At 44.6% G+C, this 23862-nt stretch overlaps 3 protein-coding genes across 5 annotated transcripts; 2 read left to right on the top strand and 1 right to left on the bottom strand.

The window, feature by feature from the left end:
* The first annotated feature begins 317 nt into the window (after positions 1 to 317).
* LOC311137913 (von Willebrand factor A domain-containing protein 1-like) lies at positions 318 to 10539 on the top strand. 2 transcript variants are annotated; one of them, XM_084172523.1, is made up of 6 exons: positions 318 to 874; positions 3247 to 3798; positions 4110 to 4427; positions 4700 to 4975; positions 5272 to 5553; positions 7361 to 10539. In XM_084172523.1, the coding sequence occupies exons 1-6, from the start codon at positions 790 to 792 to the stop codon at positions 7384 to 7386; spliced, it is 1539 nt and encodes a 512-aa protein (XP_084028649.1). In that variant the 5' UTR covers positions 318 to 789; the 3' UTR covers positions 7387 to 10539. The 2 variants fall into 2 exon arrangements, with proteins under 2 accessions (XP_084028649.1, XP_084028648.1); XM_084172522.1 differs by having other exon boundaries at positions 400 to 874; positions 5272 to 5589.
* Positions 10540 to 13341: 2802 nt separating this feature from the next.
* Positions 13342 to 16427, top strand: LOC311137919 (cyclin-L1-like). 2 transcript variants are annotated; one of them, XM_084172534.1, is made up of 10 exons: positions 13342 to 13623; positions 13829 to 13899; positions 14077 to 14186; positions 14269 to 14389; positions 14636 to 14700; positions 14837 to 14936; positions 15185 to 15443; positions 15681 to 15771; positions 15907 to 15972; positions 16067 to 16427. In XM_084172534.1, exons 1-10 carry the CDS (start codon positions 13374 to 13376, stop codon positions 16233 to 16235), a joined length of 1302 nt encoding a protein of 433 aa, XP_084028660.1. In that variant the 5' UTR covers positions 13342 to 13373; the 3' UTR covers positions 16236 to 16427. The 2 variants fall into 2 exon arrangements, with proteins under 2 accessions (XP_084028660.1, XP_084028659.1); XM_084172533.1 differs by having other exon boundaries at positions 13350 to 13619; positions 13825 to 13899.
* Positions 16428 to 19076: 2649 nt separating this feature from the next.
* On the bottom strand, positions 19077 to 20389 carry LOC311137922 (olfactory receptor class A-like protein 4; the record flags this gene model as incomplete). Its single annotated transcript, XM_084172537.1, has 2 exons — positions 19077 to 20160; positions 20303 to 20389. The coding sequence occupies 2 exons, from the start codon at positions 20387 to 20389 to the stop codon at positions 19162 to 19164; spliced, it is 1086 nt and encodes a 361-aa protein (XP_084028663.1). The 3' UTR covers positions 19077 to 19161.
* Positions 20390 to 23862: the final 3473 nt, after the last annotated feature.

The raw sequence follows: 23862 nt of genomic DNA, 5'->3' as shown, positions 1-23862 counted from the left end.
AATGCTCTTGTGGCTGAATGGAAGCAAGTCCCCGCAGCAATGTTCCAACATCTAGTGGAAAGCCTTCCAAGAAGAGTGGAGGCTGTTACAGCAGCAAAGAGGGGACCTACTCCATATTAGTACCCATGATTTTGGAATGAGATGTTCGATGAGCAGGTGTCCACATACTTTTGGTCATGTAGTGTATGAGGGTAGAGCGATGATAATAGCCTACTAATGGAGTCAATAAAGTTTTAATCACATTCGTGCTATTATGTGAAGCATCCTGGATAATGTTTGGGCCGAAGTCCAACAAAAGTGACGCCGAAAAACTCTTCACTGTTGAGGGGAGGAGGCTTGAGAAAGGGAAAGAGAAGGGGCAGGAGAAGACCAAAATATATTGGAGGGTGAAACCGTAGCAGAGCCGAGGAGGAAATGAAATCAAAGAAGCACTTACTTATCAGTTGATCTTGTTGAGAGAGGGATAAATGCGTGCTGTGGGAGTGGGAGAGTCGCGCCTTCTAATACGTTTTAAATGAGGTAGTGCGGATAACGGGGTCTCCGCTGTTTGTGTGTGAGCACGCGAGTGCCCTTGTGGTAGGGCCGGTTGTAATGACTTTTCAGCCTTTCTATAAAATTAGTCTGTACAACTAACAACGGAGTGATCCCTTGGCGCATGAGAATCTCGAGGGATTGAAAGAGGGAATGAACCGTAATACAGTACAGCAATGCCATGGACAGTGACTTGGGAAGATCCCGTTCAGGGTGCACTTGTTTGCTTTATTTCATCATAAGGTATTGATCCAATTTATGATGGAGTGGCTTGGATTTTCCTGTTTGCTGCTCGGTCTGTTACTCCGGCGAAGTAACACACAAAACGTTGTGCCTGACGCAGGTGAGTTTAGCCTACCTTATACAGGTGTGTCACGGTTAGAGAGATTGCCTTTGCATATTTCCTGTAGCCTCGTAACAATGTTCCATTCTGCAGAGTTGGCGCTGGTTAAAGTCGGGATACTCATTCACATTATTAGATAATCATTCGTTTTCCAACAATGACGTTCTTGGGATGCAATACACTGTGCATCGTAATATATCTGATCACCTGGCCTATTAGTGTATAGTATAGCCTAAATCCGCAAAATGGTAACTTATTTAAAGGGTCTATTATAACTGTATTGTATTATTGACAGAGTTGTCTATTATTCATATTTTTTCTGTAAAGTGTTTGTGTGTGTGTGTGTGTGTGTGTGTGTGTGTGTGTGTGAGAGAGAGATACTTCCAGCTCTTGGCATTACAGTTGAAAGGGAGACAATGGAAGCTCTGTCTTTCATTGATATTGCTGTCTTCAAGAAAAACATTTGCCCTGCTGACTTTGGCCAGAATGTCTCTGGAAACAGGTAACATTCTGTTTGCCAAATTCCAGTAACAAAGCTGTAATAATATATGCACGCTTATGGTAGTCCCCAACTAATTAAAAGTAAACATTTGGATCTATCACTCAGGTTTATTTGATAAAGATTAAGCAAAGCCTTTGGAGACATTTTTCTGCAGGTCATAAAGGTGGGAACAAAGCTTAATTAAATTTTTGGCTGCTTTTTAATTACGTAAATAGAGACTTAGGGATTGAAGGAAAAGACATACTTCTTCTCTATTACATCTCTCACACACAGTCTCTCTTGCTCACACACACCTCACTGTGGATTGCAGAGAGGGAAGAGAGCTGCAAATCCCTTTCCTCTCTTCTCTCTCCTTATCCTTCTCTTTTTCTCCCAGTACTTACACACTCTGTCTTTCCTCCCAATATTTCCCTAAGGGGGGGGGGGGGGGGGGAGAGAGAGAGAGAGAGAGAGAGAGAGAGAGAGAGAGAGAGAGAGAGAGAGAGAGAGAGAGAGAGAGAGAGAGAGAGAGAGAGAGAGAGAGAGAGAGAGAGAGAGAGAGAGAGAGAGAGAGAGAGAGAGAGGCTATGCAGAGAGTGGAATACAATGTGTGGAAGAAGTGACGCAATATGCATAATATGTATATGTGCCTTTGGATGATGGCAGTCATTTGTGTGTGTGTGTGTGTGTGTGTGTCTGCGTCTGTACCTCCATCAGGCGTCAGCTTGTGATTGAGTACCTGTATTGTTCTAACTAGACCAGAGCATGTCAGTGCATAACCACAATAGCATGTTAGAACAGCAAAAACATTGGGATGCTCCTGCATTCCTGCAGGGTTATACACCTGTTATAACAGGTCATGACAGCTGATGGAAAAATAGATGGGTTTCATCTGACATGCCCTTGTCCCTGTAGTGACAGAGATATGTCGACTGTTTTACCAACTACATACTGTATAGCTGTTGACCAACCTTCTATGACATCATTGCTATGGCAGTCATCCTCTTAGGCGTTATATCACACCAGTAACACACAGCAGAGAGGCAGAGAGCTGAGTCAGACACAGGACATATGAAAATGTATGAGCTACTATATCTGAATTCACTACAAGTGTTGTTGTTTTTTTAGTAGAAGCTGGGGTGTAGAAACTGGGGTGTTAGTAGAAGCGATTTTGATTTTACTGGAAATGATTATTGTATGTAGATGGTTGAGAGAGCAGATGTAGCTCAGTTGTTTCAGAGAATAAAGAGACGACGAGGTCCAGTGACCATTATAATATGCTCATCAGAGAGCGTCTGGCCAGACTGTGGCTATTCTCTGCACATAATGTTCTCTGTCTCTCTTTTTATCTTTCTCTCGCTCTCTCTCTGTTGTTTTGTTTCTCTCTCTCTAGTTTGTGTCCGTTTTCTTCCACCTATCCTCAGTTTTTAATCTGTTTAATTTATCTCACTCCCTTGACAGTCATCTCTCAACCCCATGCCTTTATCCATATTTTAGCACTCGTCTCGTCATCCCCTTTCCTTTCCTGTCTCTTGTCCTGTGTTCTATGGCTTGGATCCCAGTCTGTGTTTGAATAAAATGGCTTAAACCAATCCAGTTTATTTTGAATGATCACACAAAGAACAGCAAATATTTAAATGTGGACATAGGAAGATTAGCAAAGTAAAGAACTACCACGACAGGTAAGAACATTGGCAAACAATGTGTTTTGAAAAAGTGTTTTTATGTTGCCTTTTTATGTTGCCTTGTGGAATCTGTTCCTGGGCTTGCAGCCATATGCCTGCTTACAATTCTCTCTGTAGATATAAGGTATGAGGTAAATAGCTTCAGTGTAATCGCTCTCTCTCTCCCTTTCTCTCTCTCTCCCTTTCTCTCACCCCACCTCTCTCAGCTCTGAACTGTTGTGAGGGGGACATCCTGCTCCTGTTGGATTCTTCAGGAAGTGTGTCATCCTATGAGTTCTCTCGCCTGCTGCTCTTCCTGTCTGAGCTGCTCCTCCCCTTCTCACTGGGGCAGGGCCAGGTGAGGGTGGGGCTGCTGCAGGTGGGCACTGAGCCACACCTGGAGTTTGGTCTGGACGCCCACAGCACCCAGCCTGGCCTTCAGGGGGCACTGCAGAGGACCAGGCAGCTCCAAGGGGACACCAACACTGAGGCTGCCCTCATACTGGCACAGGGGCTGCTAGCCAGGGTTGGAGCTGGGGATGAAACAAAGCTCCCTAAGGTGCTGGTGTGGCTAACGGACGGGGTAGAGCCGGGCACGGTGGATGGACCAATGGCAGAGCTGAGAACGGCGGGCGTGTCCGTGCTGGCAGTCTCTACAGGACACGGGAACTACCAGGTGCTGCGGAGGGTGGTGACTCCGCCCATCGAGTCCCACCTGTACTTTGTGGACATCGATGACATCAGCATCATCACAGAGGACCTGAGGGAGGCCATCATTGGTGTGTGGGGCGGGGGTGAGGGAGGAATGTAGTGACTCACAAAGGGTAGATACAAAGACAGGGGAAATAGATGACAATATATGAAATATACTTTTTTGCCCTTCAAACAGCACAGCATTGTATAAAACCGTTCAGCACACCACTTCTAACACTACAGCAGAGGTGGGACTATGCCGCTTGACTATAACTGATTTGCCAGACTCAAGTATTTATAGACATTCCTGAGATTGCAGATGACAACCTCTGTAGTGTCTATGCAAACTCTCCCCCACTGAGTTGTATGCCCCCCCCCCCCCCCTTCTCTCTCTTAGAGCTGATCCGTGCTGAGTGCCTGCGGGTGGTACAGGTGTCCTCGCACAGTGCCGTGCTGCAGTGGCGTCCTGTCCTCAGCGCCAACACAGGCTTCTACGAGGTCCGCTACAATTCTGTGCTGCCAGGTGGCGGGAAGGGTCAGCCTGGTGGCGTGTCCAGCAGTGAGGGGCAGTACCACAGACGGACCCTCCCTGGGGATGCCAGCTGGATGGAGCTGAGCGGTCTGCAACCAGACACCAACTACACCGCCTCCCTCACCCCAAAGTCCAACCAGGACTACCTCAACACCCTCAGTGCCAACTTCACCACACTGCCCGGTGAGAGGGCGGGAGGAAGGGAGACTGGGAGAGAGGGAGGAAGAGGGGATGGAAAGAAAGTGATTGGAATAAGTGTCAGGAATGTGGGAGTGGAATGAAAAGTACAGTGACGTGGTAGAAATATGAAATATGAATATTCTAATAGAAAATCAACACTGATAGAAAATCTTTTTACCTTATTGAACACCTTTTTGTGCATAATCATAATCTATTTCATTTTTCTGTCATCCCCCTGTCCTCTCCTCCCTGTCCTCTCCTCTCACACACCCTAGAGGTGTTGAGCCCAGCGGTGGTCACAGTGTCAGACTCAGGTCCTGACAGGGTGCGAGTGAGCTGGGGTCCTCTGCAGCCTGAGCAGGTCCAGAGGTACCAGATAGAGTATGGAGCTCTACCCAGTGGACAGGTCCACATGGTTATGCTACACGGACATCAGAATACCACTCTGCTCACTGGTCTAGAGCAAGACACACAGTACCTGGTCACTATCAGCGCCCTGTACTCCACTGGCAAAGAGAAGGCAGTGTCTGTCAAGGCCTGCACTCAGGAGGGTAAGATGTGTGTGTTTTTGTTCACCCTCTGAATGGCACACATACACAATCCATGTCTCAGTTGTCTCAAGGCTTAAAAATCCTTCTTTAACCTGTCTCCTCCCATTCATCTACACTGATTGAAGTGTATTTAACATGTGACATCAATAAGGGATCATAGCGTTCACCTGGATTCACCTGGTCAGTCTATGTCATGGAAAGAGGGCCTAGCCCCTCTCTTTTTTCATTCTGTGATTTATGGCTTTTATAACAAAACACACACACTAATCTGTCCTCTATCTCTGTGTGTATCTCAGTGCTGCCTGCCCTGGCTGACCTCCAGCTGACCCCAGTGGGGCGTGATGCGGTGCAGGTCCGGTGGCGAGGCCACGAGGAGGGTCTGAGGGGGTATTGGCTCAGCTGGGAGAGGGGTGAGACCAAGATCCCATCCCGCCCTGCGTCCTCCTCCCTATACCTGCCCCCTGGATCCTTGTCCACGCTGCTCACACACCTGGCCCCCAGCACCCGAGTGTGTGTGTCCCCTGTCTACCGCACGGCCCGGGGAGAGGGGCTCTGCTGCACCACGCACACACAAACTGGTCTGACACCGCGCGCACAGACACACACACACACAGGTCTGCCAGCCTTATATTGGACTTGACCGATTTATTGAACCGTCACATTATAGTCATTGTAATTTTAAGGAGATACAGTGGGGAAAAAAAGTATTTAGTCAGCCACCAATTGTGCAAGTTCTCCCACTTAAAAAGATGAGAGAGGCCTGTAATTTTCATCATAGGTACACGTCAACTATGACAGACAAAATGAGGAAAAAAAATCCAGAAAATCACATTGTAGGATTTTTTATGAATTTATTTGCAAATTATGGTGGAAAATAAGTATTTGGTCAATAACAAAAGTTTCTCAATACTTTGTTATATACCCTTTGTTGGCAATGACACAGGTCAAACGTTTTCTGTAAGTCTTCACAAGGTTTTCACACACCGTTGCTGGTATTTTGGCCCATTCCTCCATGCAGATCTCCTCTAGATCAGTGATGTTTTGGGGCTGTCGCTGGGCAACACAGACTTTCAACTCCCTCCAAAGATTTTCTATGGGGTTGAGATCTGGAGACTGGCTAGGCCACTCCAGGACCTTGAAATGCTTCTTATGAAGCCACTCCTTCGTTGCCCGGGCGGTGTGTTTGGGATCATTGTCATGCTGAAAGACCCAGCCACGTTTCATCTTCAATGCCCTTGCTGATGGAAGGAGGTTTTCACTCAAAATCTCACGATACATGGCCCCATTCATTCTTTCCTTTACACGGATCAGTCGTCCTGGTCCCTTTGCAGAAAAACAGCCCCAAAACATGATGTTTCCACCCCCATGCTTCACAGTAGGTATGGTGTTCTTTGGATGCAACTCAGCATTCTTTGTCCTCCAAACACGACGAGTTGAGTTTTTACCAAAAAGTTCTATTTTGGTTTCATCTGACCATATGACATTCTCCCAATCCTCTTCTGGATCATCCAAATGCACTCTAGCAAACTTCAGACGGGCCTGGACATGTACTGGCTTAAGCAAGGGGACACGTCTGGCACTGCAGGATTTAAGTCCCTGGCGGCGTAGTGTGTTACTAATGGTAGGCTTTGTTACTTTGGTCCCAGCTCTCTGCAGGTCATTCACTAGGTTCCCCCGTGTGGTTCTGGGATTTTTGCTCACCGTTCTTGTGATAATTTTGACCCCACGGGGTGAGATCTTGCGTGGAGCCCCAGATCGAGGGAGATTATCAGTGGTCTTGTATGTCTTCCATTTCCTAATAATTGCTCCCACAGTTGATTTCTTCAAACCAAGCTGCTTACCTATTGCAGATTCAGTCTTTCCAGCCTGGTGCAGGTCTACAATTTTGTTTCTGGTGTCCTTTGACAGCTCTTTGGTCTTGGCCATAGTGGAGTTTGGAGTGTGACTGTTTGAGGTTGTGGACAGTCTTTTATACTGATAACAAGTTCAAACAGGTGCCATTAATACAGGTAACGAGTGGAGGACAGAGGAGCCTCTTAAAGAAGTTACAGGTCTGTGAGAGCCAGAAATCTTGCTTGTTTGTAGGTGACCAAATACTTATTTTCCACCATAATTTGCAAATAAATTCATAAAAAATCCTACAATGTGATTTTCTGGATTTTTTTCCCTCATTTTGTCTGTCATAGTTGACGTGTACCTATGATGAAAATTACAGGCCTCTCTCATCTTTTTAAGTGGGAGAACTTGCACAATTGGTGGCTGACTAAATACTTTTTTTCCCCACTGTAGTCTTCTTCATGTGGTGCTAACAGCACTCTTGTGCAACAGGAAAGTAATAACCCCTTTTTCTCTCTCCTTTTCTCTCCCTCTCTCTCACTTTGATAGATGCAGTATTCTGGGGCTATCAATGAGACTTGCCTGCAGTCAGAGAGCTGAAGTGGAGGACATTTTTTACATTTGAAGTGCTTTATTGCCACGTCAATGCTGTGGTACAATGGAGTCACAGCTCTGTGTCGCTTCAAACCACTTGATTATCCAGTATTCACACCCCTTTACTTTTTCCACATTTTGTTGTGTTACAGCCCAAATCTAAAATGGATTAAATTGAGTTTTTTTGTCACTGGCCTACACACAATACCACATAATGTTTTTCCAAATTTGTACAAATTAATTACAAATGAAAAGCTGATATGTCTTGAGTCAATAAGTATTCAACCCCTTTGTTATGGCAAGCCTAAATAAGTTCAGGAGTTAACATTCGCTTAACAAGTCACATAATAAGTTGCATGGACTCACTCTGTGTGCAATAGTAGTGTTTAGCATGATTTTTGAATGACTACCTCACCTCTGTACCCCACACATACAATTATCTGTAAGGTCCCTCAGTCGAGCAGTACATTTCAAACACAGATTCAACCAGAAAGACCAGGGAGGTTTTCCAATGGCAGACATTGAATATCCCTTTGGTGCGAGGAGCAGGGACAGGCCGAACCGGGCTGTGGAGACGGATAGGAGACCTGGAGTGAAGAGCGGCCACAACCCGTCCTGGCTGAATGCCTACCCTCACACACTCTGTGTGAGGCATCCGCACAGGACGTACAGGGCGGTGTACCCGTAACCTGGTGGCCTTCTGAATCCGCCCCTTTTCTGCCTCCGTCAGCCCCGTCGTCCATGCCGTGTGCCCCCCCCTAAAAAATTTCTGGGGTTGCCTCTCGCCTGTCCGACGTTGACACTGCTGACGCCGCTGCTCCTCTTTCGCCAGGGCCTCTCCTGGCGCTTCCTCCCATGTCCAGTCCAAGTTCTGCCCCGGGACACGCTGCTTGGTCCTTACTTGGTGGGTTTTTCTGTCACGATCGTCGTATTGAATAGACCAAGGCGCAGCGTGATGAACGAACATGGTTAACTTTATTATCTTTAGTGATAATAGACACCAATAAACAAAACAAGAAACGACTCGTGAAGTCCACGGTAACAATGACCAACACGGAACAAAAACCCACAAACACAAAGGGAAAACAGACAGTTTAAATATGGCTCCCAATCAGAGACAACCAACGACAGCTGACACTCGTTGCCTCTGATTGGGAGTCACTCCAGCCAACATAGAAATAAACACAACAGAATGAACACACCCTGGCTCAACATATAGAGTCCCAGAGCCAGGGTGTGACAACTATGAAGCCAATGGTGACATTAAAACAGTTACAGAGTTTAAGGGCTGTGAAGAGAAAACTGAGGATGGCTCAACAACATTGTAGTTACTGCACAACACTAACCTAATTGACAAAGTGAAAAGAAGGAAGCCTGAAAATAATAAAAATATTCAAAAACATGCATCCTGTTTGCAACAAGGCACTAAAGTAATACTGCAAAAGTAATACTGCTAGCAATTACATTTTTGTCTGAATACAAAGTGTTATGTTTGGGGAAAATCCTATACAACACACAACTGAGTACCACGCTCAATATTTTCAAGCATAATGGTCGTGGCTGCATTATGTTATGGGTATACTTGTAAACATTAAGGACTGGGGAGTTCTTCAGGATAAAAAATATGGAATGGAGCTAAGCACAGGCAAAATCCTTGTTCAGTCTGCTTTCCACCAGACACTGGGAGATTAATTCACCTTTCAGCAGGACAATAGCCTAAAACACAAGTCCAAATCTACACTGGAGTTGCTTACCAAGAAGACGGTGAATGTTCCTGAGTGGCTGAGTTACTGTTTTGACTTAAATCTGCTTGAACATCTATGGCAAGACCTGAAAATGGTTGCCTAGCAATGATCAAGAACCAATTTGACAGAGCATGAAGAAATTTGAAAAGAATAAGGGGCAAATGTTGCCCAACCCAAGTGCGGAAAGCTCTTTGAGACTTACCCAGAAAGACTCACAGCTGTAATCGCTGCAAAAGGTGCTTCTACAAACTATTGACTCAGGGGTGTGAATACTTAAGTAAATGAGATATTTCTGTACTTCATTTTGCAAAAATGTCTAAAAACATGTTTTCACTTTGTATTATGGGGTATTGCTTTTAGATGGGTGAGAAGAAAACTATGTATTTAAGACATTTTGAATTCAGGCTGTAACACAACAAAATTTGGAATAAGTAGAGGTATGAATACTTTCTGAAAGCCATGTAAGTGGATTATGTTGTCATGTCATAAGGAAGATGGGTCCTGGGTCAGCTGGGTCAAGATGAAGAGTTGTAGCTTCAGCATAGAGCTAATGTGTTCCAAGCATAGAGCTAATGTGTTCCAAATGGATGGATTCAATTTCTCTGACTCCTATGAGAAGGATTGCCACTGATGTGTGATAGGTGGATGAGGCTGAAGAGAAGGAAGGGTGGATGGAGAAAAAGAAGACAAAGAACCCCCTAACTTTCTTGAATAACCATATCTTCTCTCCCATCATCCATCGGGTCATATTGTGGACATGCTGTTACACATAGGCATTTTAATAATTTCTGATAAAAATAAACAACTATATACACTTCATAAACAAGGAGTCAAATTAAAATGTACTTGTACGCTTTCTCACATATTTTTGATATATAGTTTTCAGTTTAGCTTCCACATAATAGGCTGCAGTCAACATTTAAACCCATCAGCCTGGCTCTTGTGAACTTGCTTGTGAAGATCGCCATCTAGTGGGACACATATCTTACCACATGTTGTGACAATCAGGCCTACATTCAACTTTTAGATTTTTTTCTCTGCTGCACAGTACACCCCTAAGTGTGAATATTATGCAAAGCCCATGTTCCAATTTAACAGCAATGCATTGGTCTCATATAGAGGGTAGATAAATTGCAATATCTGAAAACAGGAAAACATTTAATCTCACATCTGATCTTCTGGGTCGTTCCATGTCATTTCAGCAAGCCATGACACAAACCATTTCAGATTATTCTGAAATCGTTTCTGTAGTAAGAAACAGATAAGATAAGCATTCCAGCAACATTATTTTGTTGAAATATCATTTGATCTCTGAGAAATTAAACTAATTGATTGCATCCAAATTGGCCATTTAAATGTATAGGATTCATATAATATTCAATAAATATAGTACCTAACATCCGATTTGGATCCAACTTTTTTCTAACAATGAGTAAGACATGAGGAATCCAAAGAAATTGTCAAAAGTCGCCCACAGACCCCCCACACCCCACGCCAATCCAGAGAAGGCTGGTGGGAGGAGCCATAGGAGGACCGGCTCATTGTAATGGCCAGAATGTCATGAAATGGAGTCAAACCAGTTGTTTTCATGTGTTTGGTACCATTCCATTGATTCCAATCCAGCCATTATAATGAGCCCTACCTTCTATAGCTCCTCCCACCAGCATACTCTGCGCCAATCCCACCCCAACAACTATATGCCCCCTCAATGTTAAAGGGATAGTTCACCCAAATTACAAACTGACATACTGGTTTCCTTACCCTGTAAGCAGTTTATGGACACGGTATGACAGCAACCGGTGCTTTGGTTTTGTTTACCTAGCCACTGTTTCAAATTCTAACTTTTTAGCATTTGTGGCACAAATCCAATGCAAGTCAATGGTACCTATATTAGCATTTGTGCGATTCATATCCAAATCATCTGTAAGAAACATCAGTAACCACATTTCCATCCACAATTTTTAGGCCAGTAAATTCATACTTATAAAAAAAAAACATGACAGCTGTGATGTTAACAGGAAGTTCGTTACAATTTTATAAATGCAGACAGATCATTTGTTGGTTCGACATGGTGGGATCTTTTTGTGTCTGTAAATTTAATTATGCAAGAAAAGGCGATGCAAATGACAAATATCGATATAATAACCATCATATCGAAGTAAACAAGATGGTATGGTGTGTGGTCCTCACTAGGTCTGTGGCAGTCATTACATTTTGTCAGCCAGTGATTGTCAAGCAAATAACAGCCGGTCTCACGGTAATTGACCGTTAACTAATATAACCACATTTAGCATCTCCTGGCTTCCACACATAGCCTACAAGCCACTGATGCAGACCTTTGGAACATCTACATTTAAAAAAGTATAATAAATCCATGTAATATAGCCTACACCATCACAATAAATCCATTATTTATTTTAGACATATCTAAAGAAACATGATATGAAGAAAATGTAGTCTATTTCAGTAGAACAGAATAGCATACTCTTGAGTTGTCCTTATGTTAGGCCCTGATCTGGCTATGCCATATGGCTAGTTAATTAAGCAGACAAGATTTGCTTAGAATTCTGTGGCATTATTTTATATTATTTTATAGTATGAAGAATACAATTGAACATAGCTGAATAAAATAGAAAATATATATTTTCTCTAAACATTTTCTATTTTACGCAACAGTTTTGGTGACAAAACTATCGGTAGAGTTGAAAATGCGATGGAAACACATTCAAAGTGTTTATTCGGTATATGAAAACTTGAGCGAACTACATTGAACTACATTTCGTGTGCACTAAGTCATCACCTACTAATTTTTAACAAGTCAGTTTGGTGGAAACACACCACAGGTGGGAAAATGTGCATATTTTCTTTATGTGGATTTTAGAATATTTTTCATGAATTGGATGGAAACCTAGCTATTGAGTTACACGATACATGTTTTGGTACATTAAGATGATTTGGACATGAAGTGTGAAAATGCTAATATAGGTACCATTGACTTGCATTGGATTTGTGCCACAAATGCTAAAACCTTTAGTGCTTACAGGGTAAGGAAACCAACATTGAGGCGGAGGGGATTATTTTTATTTTTTTATCACCTAATAGCAGGAAGAGCACCATCTAGTGGTTAGAACCTGGTAATATCAGGATGTAGGATGGGACATAAACCTAACAACTTCAATGACTAATTTCTATGAACAGGGGGGGAAAAACATCACCAAATTCACTGGATGAAGAAACAATACTCAGAGCCGCAGCTCCATACTACTTTTCAGACATAGAGAACTGATACTATATACTCGTTGTTTGGGTGGGATTGGCATGGGGTGTGGGGGGTCAGTGGGTGGCTTTTCAGATTCGTCATGTCTAGTTCATTGTTAGAAAAAAGTTAGGTCCAAATCGGATTTTAAGTACAATATTTATTGAATATTATACGAATCTTATACATTTAAATGTCCAATTTGGGTGCAATCAATTAGCTTAATTTCTCAGAGATCAACAAAATAATTGTGCAGGATTGCTAATATTATCTGTTTCTAACTATAGAAACGATTTCAGAACAATCTGAGATGTTGGGTGTCTAAATACTTTCTTGTTCTTTTTGAGGTGGAACGACCCTTCTTGTATTCTATATACTCAATGTTAATATCATATGAGGTAATAAAACTAGTGTAAATTATTATTAATTTTTTGTAATTTCATTTTGGAGTGTAAAAGTCATTTCAACACACAAACAAATAGGCAACTGTATGATTGTTGTCAGGTACAGTATGACCATTAATATCTCTAGACGAAATTTTCAAATTGTCACATGCTGCAGCCTGCAGCACCAACACAGATTGATCTGCATTAAGAATGAGCCTATTAAACAGCAATCATTTTTTACACCAGTGAGTCCATTCTATCAAAGATAGTTTCTTCTCTCAAGAGACAATAACTTTTTAAACTGCAACACACGCTTAGAAATAACATTGTGGGATCAAAACAGTTCAAACTTTGACAAAACGGTGCAACACCGGAATTTGCAGAAAAAAATTATTGAGCGCTTCCACCCGTTTAAAATATACTGCTATTATTGGTTTACACAACGGGATTTCAAGACCACAATAACCAATCACAACCAGTATGAACAATAGAAAGGGGCGCGGTTTATTCACGGCCCATCCAATCGGTAGAGACTGTACTGGAGTCCCGTGCTGGACTGGGCCTCGGTCTTGCCTGGTGTCATGCAACCGACTATTGAATATGTGATGGCGGCAGAAGACCTGAGAATTCCCGGGGAGGGAATTCTTATAGGGGATAAGATATACTCTGGAGTGACCTTAACTTTAGATAACTGTCTCCTGCCACCGGAGCGACTACAGCAGAGTCCGTCCGCTGAACATGGGCTCTCCGCGGATACCGAGGAGCAGCTGCGAATGCGGGGCTGTGAGTTGATCCAGGCCGCGGGTATTCTGCTGAGACTTCCGCAGGTTGGTAACAATCTAGCTAACTATTGTGCCGAAGTTAAGTAGAATTTGCATTAGAAGTCAGAGAAATGTAATTGTACAAGTCAAACACGAGACCATGTCTAGAATCAACAGCTAAGTTAAAGGCTCGTGTTGTTTACCAATGAGGCAGGCCAGGCGAGGGATTTAAATCGTAGTTGGCTAACTAATTGATGAACGTTCTCTCCAGGTAGCCATGGCCACGGGGCAGATCCTTTTCCAGAGGTTCTACTACTGCAAGTCGTTCGTCAGACACTGTGCAGAGGTAGGACCCTCACTATCCTGCTCTGTTTGGCAAAAGTCCTCTATCAGACTTAACTCAAACATTCAACCCTTTACTATTTGTTCACCCTGTTGCTGTGACTAACTAATCTCATGATGCTGTTTGTCCTCTTTCCCCTTCTCAAAATATCCATCTACCTCCCTGCCCACCTCATTCCAGATGGTTGCAATGGCTTGTGTGCACCTCGCTTCAAAGATCGAAGAGGAACCACGGAGGGTACGAGACGTTCTCAACGTGTTCTACCACCTCAAGCACAGCAAAGGCAAAAGGTAAGGGGTTCTGAACTCCTCTTCCTGTTCCCCCAACCCTCTTGAGGTATTCTGTATATCTCTAACCATGTGTATCTTCCAGGACCCAGGTCCCCATGCCTCTGGATGCCAGCTACATCAGTGCCAAGGCTCAGGTGATCAAGACGGAGAGGAGAGTGCTGAAGGAGCTGGGCTTCTGTGTGCATGTCAAACACCCCCACAAGGCAAGCAGCAGACTCCTTACCTCACCACCTTCAATACATTCAGTGGCGCATTTGATCTAAAACAGGACAATTGATAACCACTGTGGCTTAGGCCCTGTTTGTTCTACTGGTTTGTTATGATTGCTACTCTAGGCTTGGATTTGTATGATCATGACATGCCTAGTAAATGCTCTTATCAAAAGCAATTTACATTGCATCTGGTCTTGGGAATTCATCCCTAACAGTTTTTGTGCTCCTCTGTCACAGATCATTGTGATGTACCTCCAGGTGCTAGAGTGTGAGAAGAATACTAAGCTGGTACAGACGGCTTGGTGAGTATCTTGTTGCTATTTTGTCTTTATTTAGTTTAATCATTTCTCAATGTATCTCGAATGTCATATTAGGAAGAGTTCTTATTTAGCTATTTTCACCTCACTCTCCCGCTCTCTGCTGCTATCTGTTTTCTAGGAACTACATGAATGACAGTCTGAGGACAGATGTGTTCCTGAGGTTCAGTGCTGAGACCGTGGCCTGTGCCTGTATCTACCTGTCAGCCAGAACACTTCAGGTAGGACACTACAGTGTACACTCATGTGCTTTAAAGATGCTAACACATAAGGTATTTTACAGTAATATACAGTAATATACTTGTCATTCATACACCTGCACATATCAGCATACCTACTACACAAACCAAGATTTTATCTAAGGACATATGCTCAAACATGATTAGCTGGTCTATATAGCTCCCAGATATCCATAACAGCGACATGACCACCTGTCTGATTCCTCACCCTCCTCCCGTCTTCCCTGCAGATCCCTCTACCGGACCAGCCCCCCTGGTTCCTGCTGTTTGGTGCGTCTGAGGAGGACCTGAGGGAGATCTGTGGGCGGATCCTGAGGCTGTACTCGCTGCCCAACGTCTCCCTCCCCAGTATGCTAAAAGAGGTGGACCAGTGTCACCTGGCCCTGGACGCCCGCATCGCCAAGGCTAAGCTGGTAGGAGGGGGACTGCTGACTGTGGGTACCCCTACCCTTGATGTCCCCTCCAGCTTCTCCCCTGCCTCCAAAGCAGGTGAGACAGACACACACCGCTCACCCATAGGGAAACACACTGTGTAATATGTGATATCCTAATGTTTTATCCCATGCTTTTTTGTTTCTATTTCCTTTTTTTTTTGCATTCTGGCATCTATAAAAAAAAATATTATTACCGTTTGTCTCATGTGCTCATCATTTCCTTTAGCAACCCTGTGACTTTGGAACCATTTCCTCCTACAAAGTTCCTTATGCTTGTCTCTCTTTGTCCTAGCGTCACCTGCTGTACCACAGCCCAACAGGGAGTCTCCCCTAAATCAAGTTGCCCTAAAGAATGCCTGCCGGAAACTCACTAACGGAGACGAGTAAGTATTCCTCCTCTACTGGAGTATGGGGATATCTGTACTGAGTATATTTGTTGATTGAATGGAGCTGCTTTCCCTCATGAAATGTAGACTCTTCTATTTTTGCTTTTCTCCTTCTTTTTTTTCCTCACTCAGGAAGAAAAGAGGGAGCCGTAGTGATGAGAGGAGAGGGACTCAGTCCATGTCTCCTTCCAGAAGAAGGTATGGAAGAAGCACTGTGCCTTACTCTGTTCCATATGGACTCCATTTTGAGTCTCAGTTCTGAGACTAACTTCTCTCTCTCTCTCTGTTTCAGACGCAGTCGCAGTGTCTCTTCTCCTTTGTGCTCCGTCTCTCCCGCCCACCGCCAGAAAATCAGTCGCAGGGATAGAGCGAGAGAAAGGGAAAAAGAGAGGGAGCGTCGGCGGGAACGGGAGAAGGAGCGGGGAAGAGGAAGGAGAGATGAATACTCACGTAGAAGATAGCTGTTATCAAGGAAGAGCTATGAGCGTTACCGTAAACAGCACATCATGGACCAAATACAAGCCAGACTTTCCAATGTTTTAACTTTTGTAGATTGTTTGTATTACATTATAATTTGGGAAACTATGCTCTAAGATCATAGTCCAAAGCTTTTGTCTGAACAATATTTTTGAAATAAAAATGCTTTTAGATGATCTGTTGTCTTGATTTATGAATGGCATCAAGTGATTGAGATCACTTTATTGGTCAACTGCACACAAGGTCCAACCGAACTGTGACTTCCGCTTTTAACCCAACCCTTCCGAAAGACTCATACATACAGGTTTTGGAGAGGTGCGGGAAGCTGTTGTGGGGGGTTAGGTGCCTTGCTCAAGGGCACAACGACAGGCAACAGCATCTAGGATTTTGATACCAGCAACCCTCTGGTTGCTAGCGCACGTCCTGCCAGGTTTTCCTGTCGGACCCGGGATTCAAACTGGCAACCCTCCTATTGCCGGCTCGGCTCTAACTGCTAGGCTACCTGCCACCCATTAAGCACCACAACCAAACACACCTCTACCTCCCTCCCTAGGGAAGCTAGTGTGGCATCATAATGAACCTAGTTGCTAAGGAAGCATGTTTCAATTAGGCTGATTGATTAATCTCTCGCTCAGTAGCTAAACTCTGGGATTGAAACCCCCACATTTCCATGGGTACACTGCCTCTGGCCTAGCAGAGGTTGGTTGAGTAACTAGGGAATTTGCTGCAATTTTAGGTGGATAGGTATGGCAGGAACTACTTTGTATATATCTGGTGTCCATGGTGATTTTACATAGGTACTTCTGTGGGAGGTTGGGCTTGTGTTGGATGCTACAGAGAGAGGGAGTGTATAAAAGTACCTATAATAGATGGGAAGCAATCAATATGAATTTTTTTGTACATTTGTATTTATGATCTATTACCAAGAGGTGTTCATATTTGGAATAAAACATATAGCAGTGGATTAGAGGATGCAGATAGAATGGAGCTGACATCTAATATAACTCACTCTTTTTAGAAAAACTTTTGAAAATAGGGCCCTGGATTAGGATGCAGAGAGACTGAAAAGTTTTCTACCCAGAACTCACTATAATTCAGTAGAGATGGAGGCCCCAATGCCGGAGTTGAGAGGGCAGGAACTGGTGGGGATGGGGCTCCGTGTCACTACGTCTCCCATCCAGACCACCTTCTACATCATTCTAGACCTGCTGGGTATCGTGGGTAACGCCACGGTGGTTGGTGTGATCGAGGAGAGCGTGTTCAAAGACCCCAGTGGGGGATGTAACTCCGATATCATCCTGATGAACATGGCCCTCTCCAACCTGCTCATGTCTGTCCTGAGGAACGCCCTGCTGGTCATCTCTGACCTGGGGCTGGAGGTAAGGAGCTGGGTTGATCTGGGACAGGGGTCGAGCACTGGGGCAGAGGGTGCTGAAGAATAATGGCTGTATGTGGATGCTCGAGACAAGGGGGAGGCAGGTATGGGGATTGTGTGTGGTTTGGGCTCTAAGTAAAAGGGTTGTGATTATGGGATTTGGTATTTAAGATATTGGAGGGTTTTGGGCTGATCTTTGAGGAATGGTAGTTTAAAATGCAAGCGCTAGGGAGGGTGGTGTGGTCTGTGACTAGAGATATGCTATGTGAAATGAAAGCAAGCTGACAATATACTGTGCCATAATTACTGAAATAGCATTGTTCAGCTCGACACTATTGGGTACACACACACAAGAACTGACACCCAGCTCTCTCACATGGCCCCTCCCTCAGGAACTGTTCACGGGCACCGCAAGTTATTACAGAGAATGCATGTTTATGTGTATGTTTTATGACCCTCATGCTAAGAGAATAAAAAAACTGGTAAATAGTTTCACAGTATTTTCCCTTCCTCTTTCTCCAGGTGATTCTAGCCCTCATCATGCTCTTCATTGGGTCTTGGGGAACCAGCCTCATCTCTATAAACTACTTTATCTACAACCGAGGTTCGTCAGCTGAGTTCCTCCTGGTTATAGCTCGCTTTGCCAACACCATCTTCAACGCCATTTCATCCATCGTGCTGGCAGTGGGTCACCGACGGCTGCGTGCTGTCATTAAGTATATTCTTACTCGCAAACAGAGCCCACGTTCTGACACAGACACTGCAACTGAAATTATGGGGAAGTCAGTGGAAAGATATTATACCTGCCCTCAGCCTAACAGTAACATAGAATTATATGGTTGTTCGCATTCCTCTAACCATTGGCAACCATTTTTATCCTCTTCCCTTAGGCAGGCTGTTTTAACATGGCCACTATGAGAGACAAACCCATTATTATTTTTTTACTACAATTTCTAAGGATTCAATGAAGAAGAGCACTGTTACTTGTTCGGAGAGGTTTTGTATAAAAGATTGTTGAGTTCCTAATTGGAATGAAATGTGATACTCTGTACTTGTTAGTGAGACTATGTTAACACAATTTCTTTCTGGCAAGCTGCCCTTTTGTGAGTGAGAGAATGGTTTTGATGTATTGACTGTATGTAAGAGGGCACTCCTAGCTGTAGATAGTTGTCGTTACACGTTCTGATTTGTTTGCTCTTTAAAAAACAGTGAAATAAAGGTCTTTATTTGTACCATCTCCCAGCCTCTGAGACAGTTTATGCCCTGAGGTTCCTCTACATCAGAGTTTCACAAACTCGGTCCTGCCCCCTCCCCAAATACTCCAAATGTAGAAGATCTTAAACATTCCAATACTTTAAAAGTTCTAAGGTATTTATTGGATGGGTTATTACTTATTTAGACAGAGTTTTTATATACATGTTCACATTTAAACATTGAGACTGAAGGAGAGGCAAGCATTGGTTAATTAATGATACCATACAAAGTGGTACGCCTTAATTAATTCATTAATTCATATTTGCTTTAACTCGCTCCTCTTATTTGATAACCTCTCTCTCCTTCTGAATAGTGAAAACAGGTTGATTTACTTTCCTCTCCCTTGTGTCTGGAGCTTTGCTTTCATCTACTATTTTCTCCTGTTGACATTTCACTCTGTCAGCACAGCCAACGATCATCCTCATGATCCTCCTCCTCAGCTTGCCGTGTCCCAGAGCCACCACCATGGGACTGAAGCCCACAAACAGAGAGGCAGAGAAGTGGGCCACAGTCAGCAGCTCCTCCGCATGGTGCCCCCTGTTATGGTTATAGTATGTCACCGCCGCAACCTGCAGGGCCCAGCACACCACAAATAGCATCACCAGCAAAATGATCACATGACCGGCCTTGCGTTCACTGGCCACATGTCTGTCCAGCTTGCCCTGCGTCCCTCCCCCTGCCTCGCCCGCTGAGGTGACGGCCCGCATGTGTTTGGCCAGCGTGTGCAGCGTAGCCAGGTTGGTGCCCACCATCAGCACCAGGGGAACCACCTCATTGAGGGCCAGGGAGGTGGAGGCGAAGGCCAAGCCCTGCTCCTCCGAGGGGAACTGCCACATACAGCCCAGAAGGGGCCTGGTGGTGCAGCTGATCACCATCAGCTCCACCGTGGCATTGCCTTGGATGTGTGTGGTGTAGACCAGCGCCGGCAGGGAAAAGGCCAGGTTGAGCCCCCAAACCAGCCCCAGAACCACCCACACCTTCCTCCTCTCATGCTCCTGTGCCAGGGGGCCCACGGCCACATGCTGGCGCCTCAGGGTGACACAGTGGAAGGCACTGAGGGTCAGAGTGACCCAGCAGCCCACGGCCCGCCACCACACCCACAGCAACATAAAGAGGCGGCACCAGCCCTGGGACAGGGACACGTCCAAACCCAGATCAGACACAAAGATGGGTACCGTGCGGAACAGAGACGTCAGCAGGTTGGCCAGCGACAGGTTCACCAGGATGGTGTCAGAGGGATGTAGCCGATGAGACAAACTTTCAATGGCCGACTGGAAAACCTGAGAGAGAGGGAGAGAGAAAGAGTATAATTTATTATTACACTTAACACTGTGTGATGTCATCTTAGGCTGAGATATTCCATGGCTATTGGCAGTTAGGGTTCCATTTCTTTAAAAAAAAGTTTGATAGTTCTCTCCTCACCATATGGATGATCAGTATGTTTCCCAGGATGCCAGAGAAGACCAGCAACCCAAACAGAATAGCATCTAGAGTGAGGACCTTCGACATCGCATTCTCCTCAGCATGGCGCCACTATTTGTTTCTTATTCATTGCATGGATGTGTATCTCAATAGTGGTGAGAGCTACTCTTCCTACTCTGTTACTATACCAGGATCTCTATTGTATCTCTGCCTTTATCCTGTTCATTGTGAACTATTTATATAGACACATACACACAAACAAAGCCATCCCAAAAACAAACTCAGCATTTTCACCGTTGCTGTCCCGGCTCAGGGTCAATTTACTCCAATAATTTGTCGCCTAGATACCATGCCCTTACCTGCTGCTAAGGCTTGCAGATTTTTCACTCCATTGGCCAGCTGCAAAAACACACACCTCTTATCAACTCATACCCCACAGACAGGCCATATCAACAAGACATGTGAGGCTGACAAACACCTGAGACCATAAAGATATACAAATCACTTCAGCTCATTTCAGTGGGTGTCCAGACATGTATTTATTTGTCGCCCTGTTACAAAGCTGGCTGTTATGATCCATTTGTTTGTGCCCCATCCCGTGAGTGTCTCTACCCCTCATCGTTAGCTCCCATTGCCCAGATGTTAGTTCCAATTAGACTAATTAACCCAGCATCTTCCAGGGGCTTCCTAGGGGTCTTATTAAAACCATCCCATCTACTGATGCTGCAGTGTTATACATTAATCACACTGTTCCTGTCCTCTCCCTTGGCACTACTAGCTTGTCAATTTTTTCCTTTTGGGAATGGAAATATAATCATTACCTCCAATAACCTTGTCCGTGAACTGCTGAGTCGAATTGATCAGAGATTAAACTTAAATGCTCTCAAATTCAAGATCTTCACAGATATGAAGCTTTTTGTGACCATTATAACTGCCAGTAGTTATAATGTTGTTAGACTGTGAGTTGTATTACCTATTTGATGATTGGGCTATTCATCAACACAGCAATCAATGTGTATTTAGAGTGTTGTAATACAGCTCTGGTTATACATGATCTGTTCTAATTCTCCACGATCATTCCGATGATACTATTTTAAAGAGGTTATAAAGAGGTTGTATAACTAACCAGAAATGAATGTATCAGCAAAATCTTCAGAAGTGTTTGAGTGTGCAAAAGAAACCTAGCTCTGTACAACGTTATAGACCTGTTATCAATTATCACCACTTGATGTCATTGTAGGTTTGGAAATAGCATCACATCAAAATCAACTATAGCTCTGGGTTACCGCTGACAATATCCAAATGTCAGTTAGCATAAGTAACATATACTTATCTCATGAATGTGTTATAAACTGTTACCAGAGTTCATTGCTGCAAGTTTCATAGTCTTTTACAAGAAAATTATTCCTGAAAATAGGACATTTGTATTACAGGATAAAGATGCACAAAACAATCACCTCTAATGCATTTCCAATAAACTGCCTGACTTGATCGCATGAACAAAAGACTACACACATCAGCCTTGAAGACTACAGCCTCCTGTAGCTCAGTTGGTAAATCATGGCGGTTGCAACGCCAGGGTTGGGGGTTCGATTCCCACGGGGGGGAAGTATGAAAAATGTATGCATTCACTAACTGTAAGTCGCTCTGGATAAGAGCGTCTGCTAAATGACTAAAATGTAAAAATGTAAATGTAACACCAAATGTGGAAGGACGGATGGGTGGAAGGATGAAAAGGCACAAAAAAGTAACTGAAATGGTGGCAGCGAAATTAAGATTGGAGTGGGGACTTCAAATGATGACTCATGATGTAATTGACTGCTGATGACTAGGCTACAAGCATTCTGACAGACAAACGCACACACACCTCCTCACGACAACCATAAAAGAAAGCCAGACTGGAGGACAAGACTGGGCCAAATGTGATTAAAAAGATAACCGCCGCGGTCCTCGTTCTCGAAAACCCAGACATGTAAGTTATTTTCTCAAATAGCCAAAATGCATCTTACATTGATTGCCGTTTACATTAAACACTTGTAATAAGCGATGTGACCTATTTATTGTTTGGTTGAGTTGTGTGCATAACCAACATTTGTGTATGGATGAACAGATCAAGAATGCATATCCATGTGATAGAAGTCTGGCTCATTCTCTAATAGTGTGGACTGTAAGCTATCAATCGTCCAACTAGGTATATGATTGTTATTGTCCGCGTTTGTTGCAGATTGTTTTCGTGCTCTGCACCAGGGAGAGGCTATACGGCATTGATGGCGTACGACTGTTATGGAAGCCACCTGCCCCCGTACCGCTCTTTCTCGCCTCGGATCTCCGCTGACAGTAACGGCGCAGTCCACTATCAATTTGCACTAAAACAGTGAGACTGAAGCTGTAAGAGGGGAAGAAATGAGAGGCCAACCGCCGCTGTCCCTGGTCGCCTTCTCTGCAGTGCTTCTCTGTCTGTGCCGCACAACAATCGCAGTCTCCAACCGGACACGCAGCGGCCGCGATGCGCAATTACCATCAGCATCAGCATCTTCATCAGATGAGGGAAGCAAGAAGGACGTGGGTGTCTCCCCAAACTATGGCCAACACAATAACTACGGTGGTATTGATTATTTCAGTAAGAATGAAACCATGAGCACACCAAAGCTGGAAGGGGACCTCAGCCATAGGAATGGCACTTACTCCATCAACACTAGCAGAGGCAATACAGGAACCACTGTGATATCTGGCAGGCCAGACCATGTGCAAGGTGGAACAAGGTGGGTCAGGGCCATGGAGGGAGAAGTGGCACCAATATGTGCCTACCGGGTGACAGAGGGGGGAATCGGGGGGCGGTTGTGTTTTCAACACACACAGCAGGGGTTCAGGTGTCATCATGGAGACTGCCGGACTGTTCCGTCTCCAGGAGGGTCCCTGGTGGCCAACGTTCTGACCAACAGCAGTGTGCTGCTACAGTGGACATACGAAGGTCTGACAGGAGAGGCTCAAGGGACAACCAAAGGAAACACAGCTGGACATGACCTTGATAAACAAGAGACTGAGACTAGAGGAACAATTGTAGAGGGACAGAAATGGGCACCTGGGACAGGACTTCGGGAAGAGAGCAGGTTTTTGACTGCCCCACCAAAGATGGTATTCAGTGGACGACGGGTCAGAAGAGGTGGGTTTGCGCTGAGCTGCTGGTGGAACGGGAGCTACACCCAGTTTGAGTGCGCTGGTGTCCATCTTGGCTCCGGTTGCAGGGACTTCCTGCTGACTGAGCTGCATGAGAACGTCCCCTACCGCATCTGCCTGCATCCGCTGGCCTCCACCCTGATCCCACCGCCCCACTCAGGAGGAGCAGGCCAGAGAGAGGACCTGGGGGACTGTGTGGAGTTCACCATCTCACCCTTGGGCATGCAGGACATTGTGATCGCCATGACAACAGTGGGAGGAGCAATCTGTGTGATGCTGGTCATCATCTGCCTGTTGGTGGCGTACATCACTGAGAACATCATGAGCCCCACGACACAGCACTCACACTCCACATACCACACACACTCTCGCCACTAATGTCA

This window comes from Coregonus lavaretus, assembly GCF_964263955.1.
Source record: "Coregonus lavaretus genome assembly, chromosome: 12".
Classification (NCBI taxonomy): Eukaryota; Metazoa; Chordata; class Actinopteri; order Salmoniformes; family Salmonidae; genus Coregonus; species Coregonus lavaretus.
The sequence above is the reverse complement of the archived record's forward strand: the minus strand, read 5'-3'. Positions and strand labels throughout refer to the sequence as shown.

Excerpts from the sequence above, each read along its gene's own strand:
- LOC311137913 (XM_084172522.1), top strand. The coding sequence starts at position 790 with ATGATGGAGTGGCTTGGATTTTCCTGTTTGCTGCTCGGTCTGTTACTC. Across the intron at positions 4,428-4,699 it reads CAACTTCACCACACTGCCCG|AGGTGTTGAGCCCAGCGGTG; the intron begins GTGAGAGGGCGG and ends CACACACCCTAG. Across the intron at positions 5,590-7,360 it reads ACAGACACACACACACACAG|ATGCAGTATTCTGGGGCTAT; the intron begins GTCTGCCAGCCT and ends TCACTTTGATAG.
- LOC311137919 (XM_084172534.1), top strand. The coding sequence starts at position 13,374 with ATGCAACCGACTATTGAATATGTGATGGCGGCAGAAGACCTGAGAATT. Across the intron at positions 14,701-14,836 it reads AAGCTGGTACAGACGGCTTG|GAACTACATGAATGACAGTC; the intron begins GTGAGTATCTTG and ends TCTGTTTTCTAG. Across the intron at positions 14,937-15,184 it reads TGTCAGCCAGAACACTTCAG|ATCCCTCTACCGGACCAGCC; the intron begins GTAGGACACTAC and ends TCTTCCCTGCAG.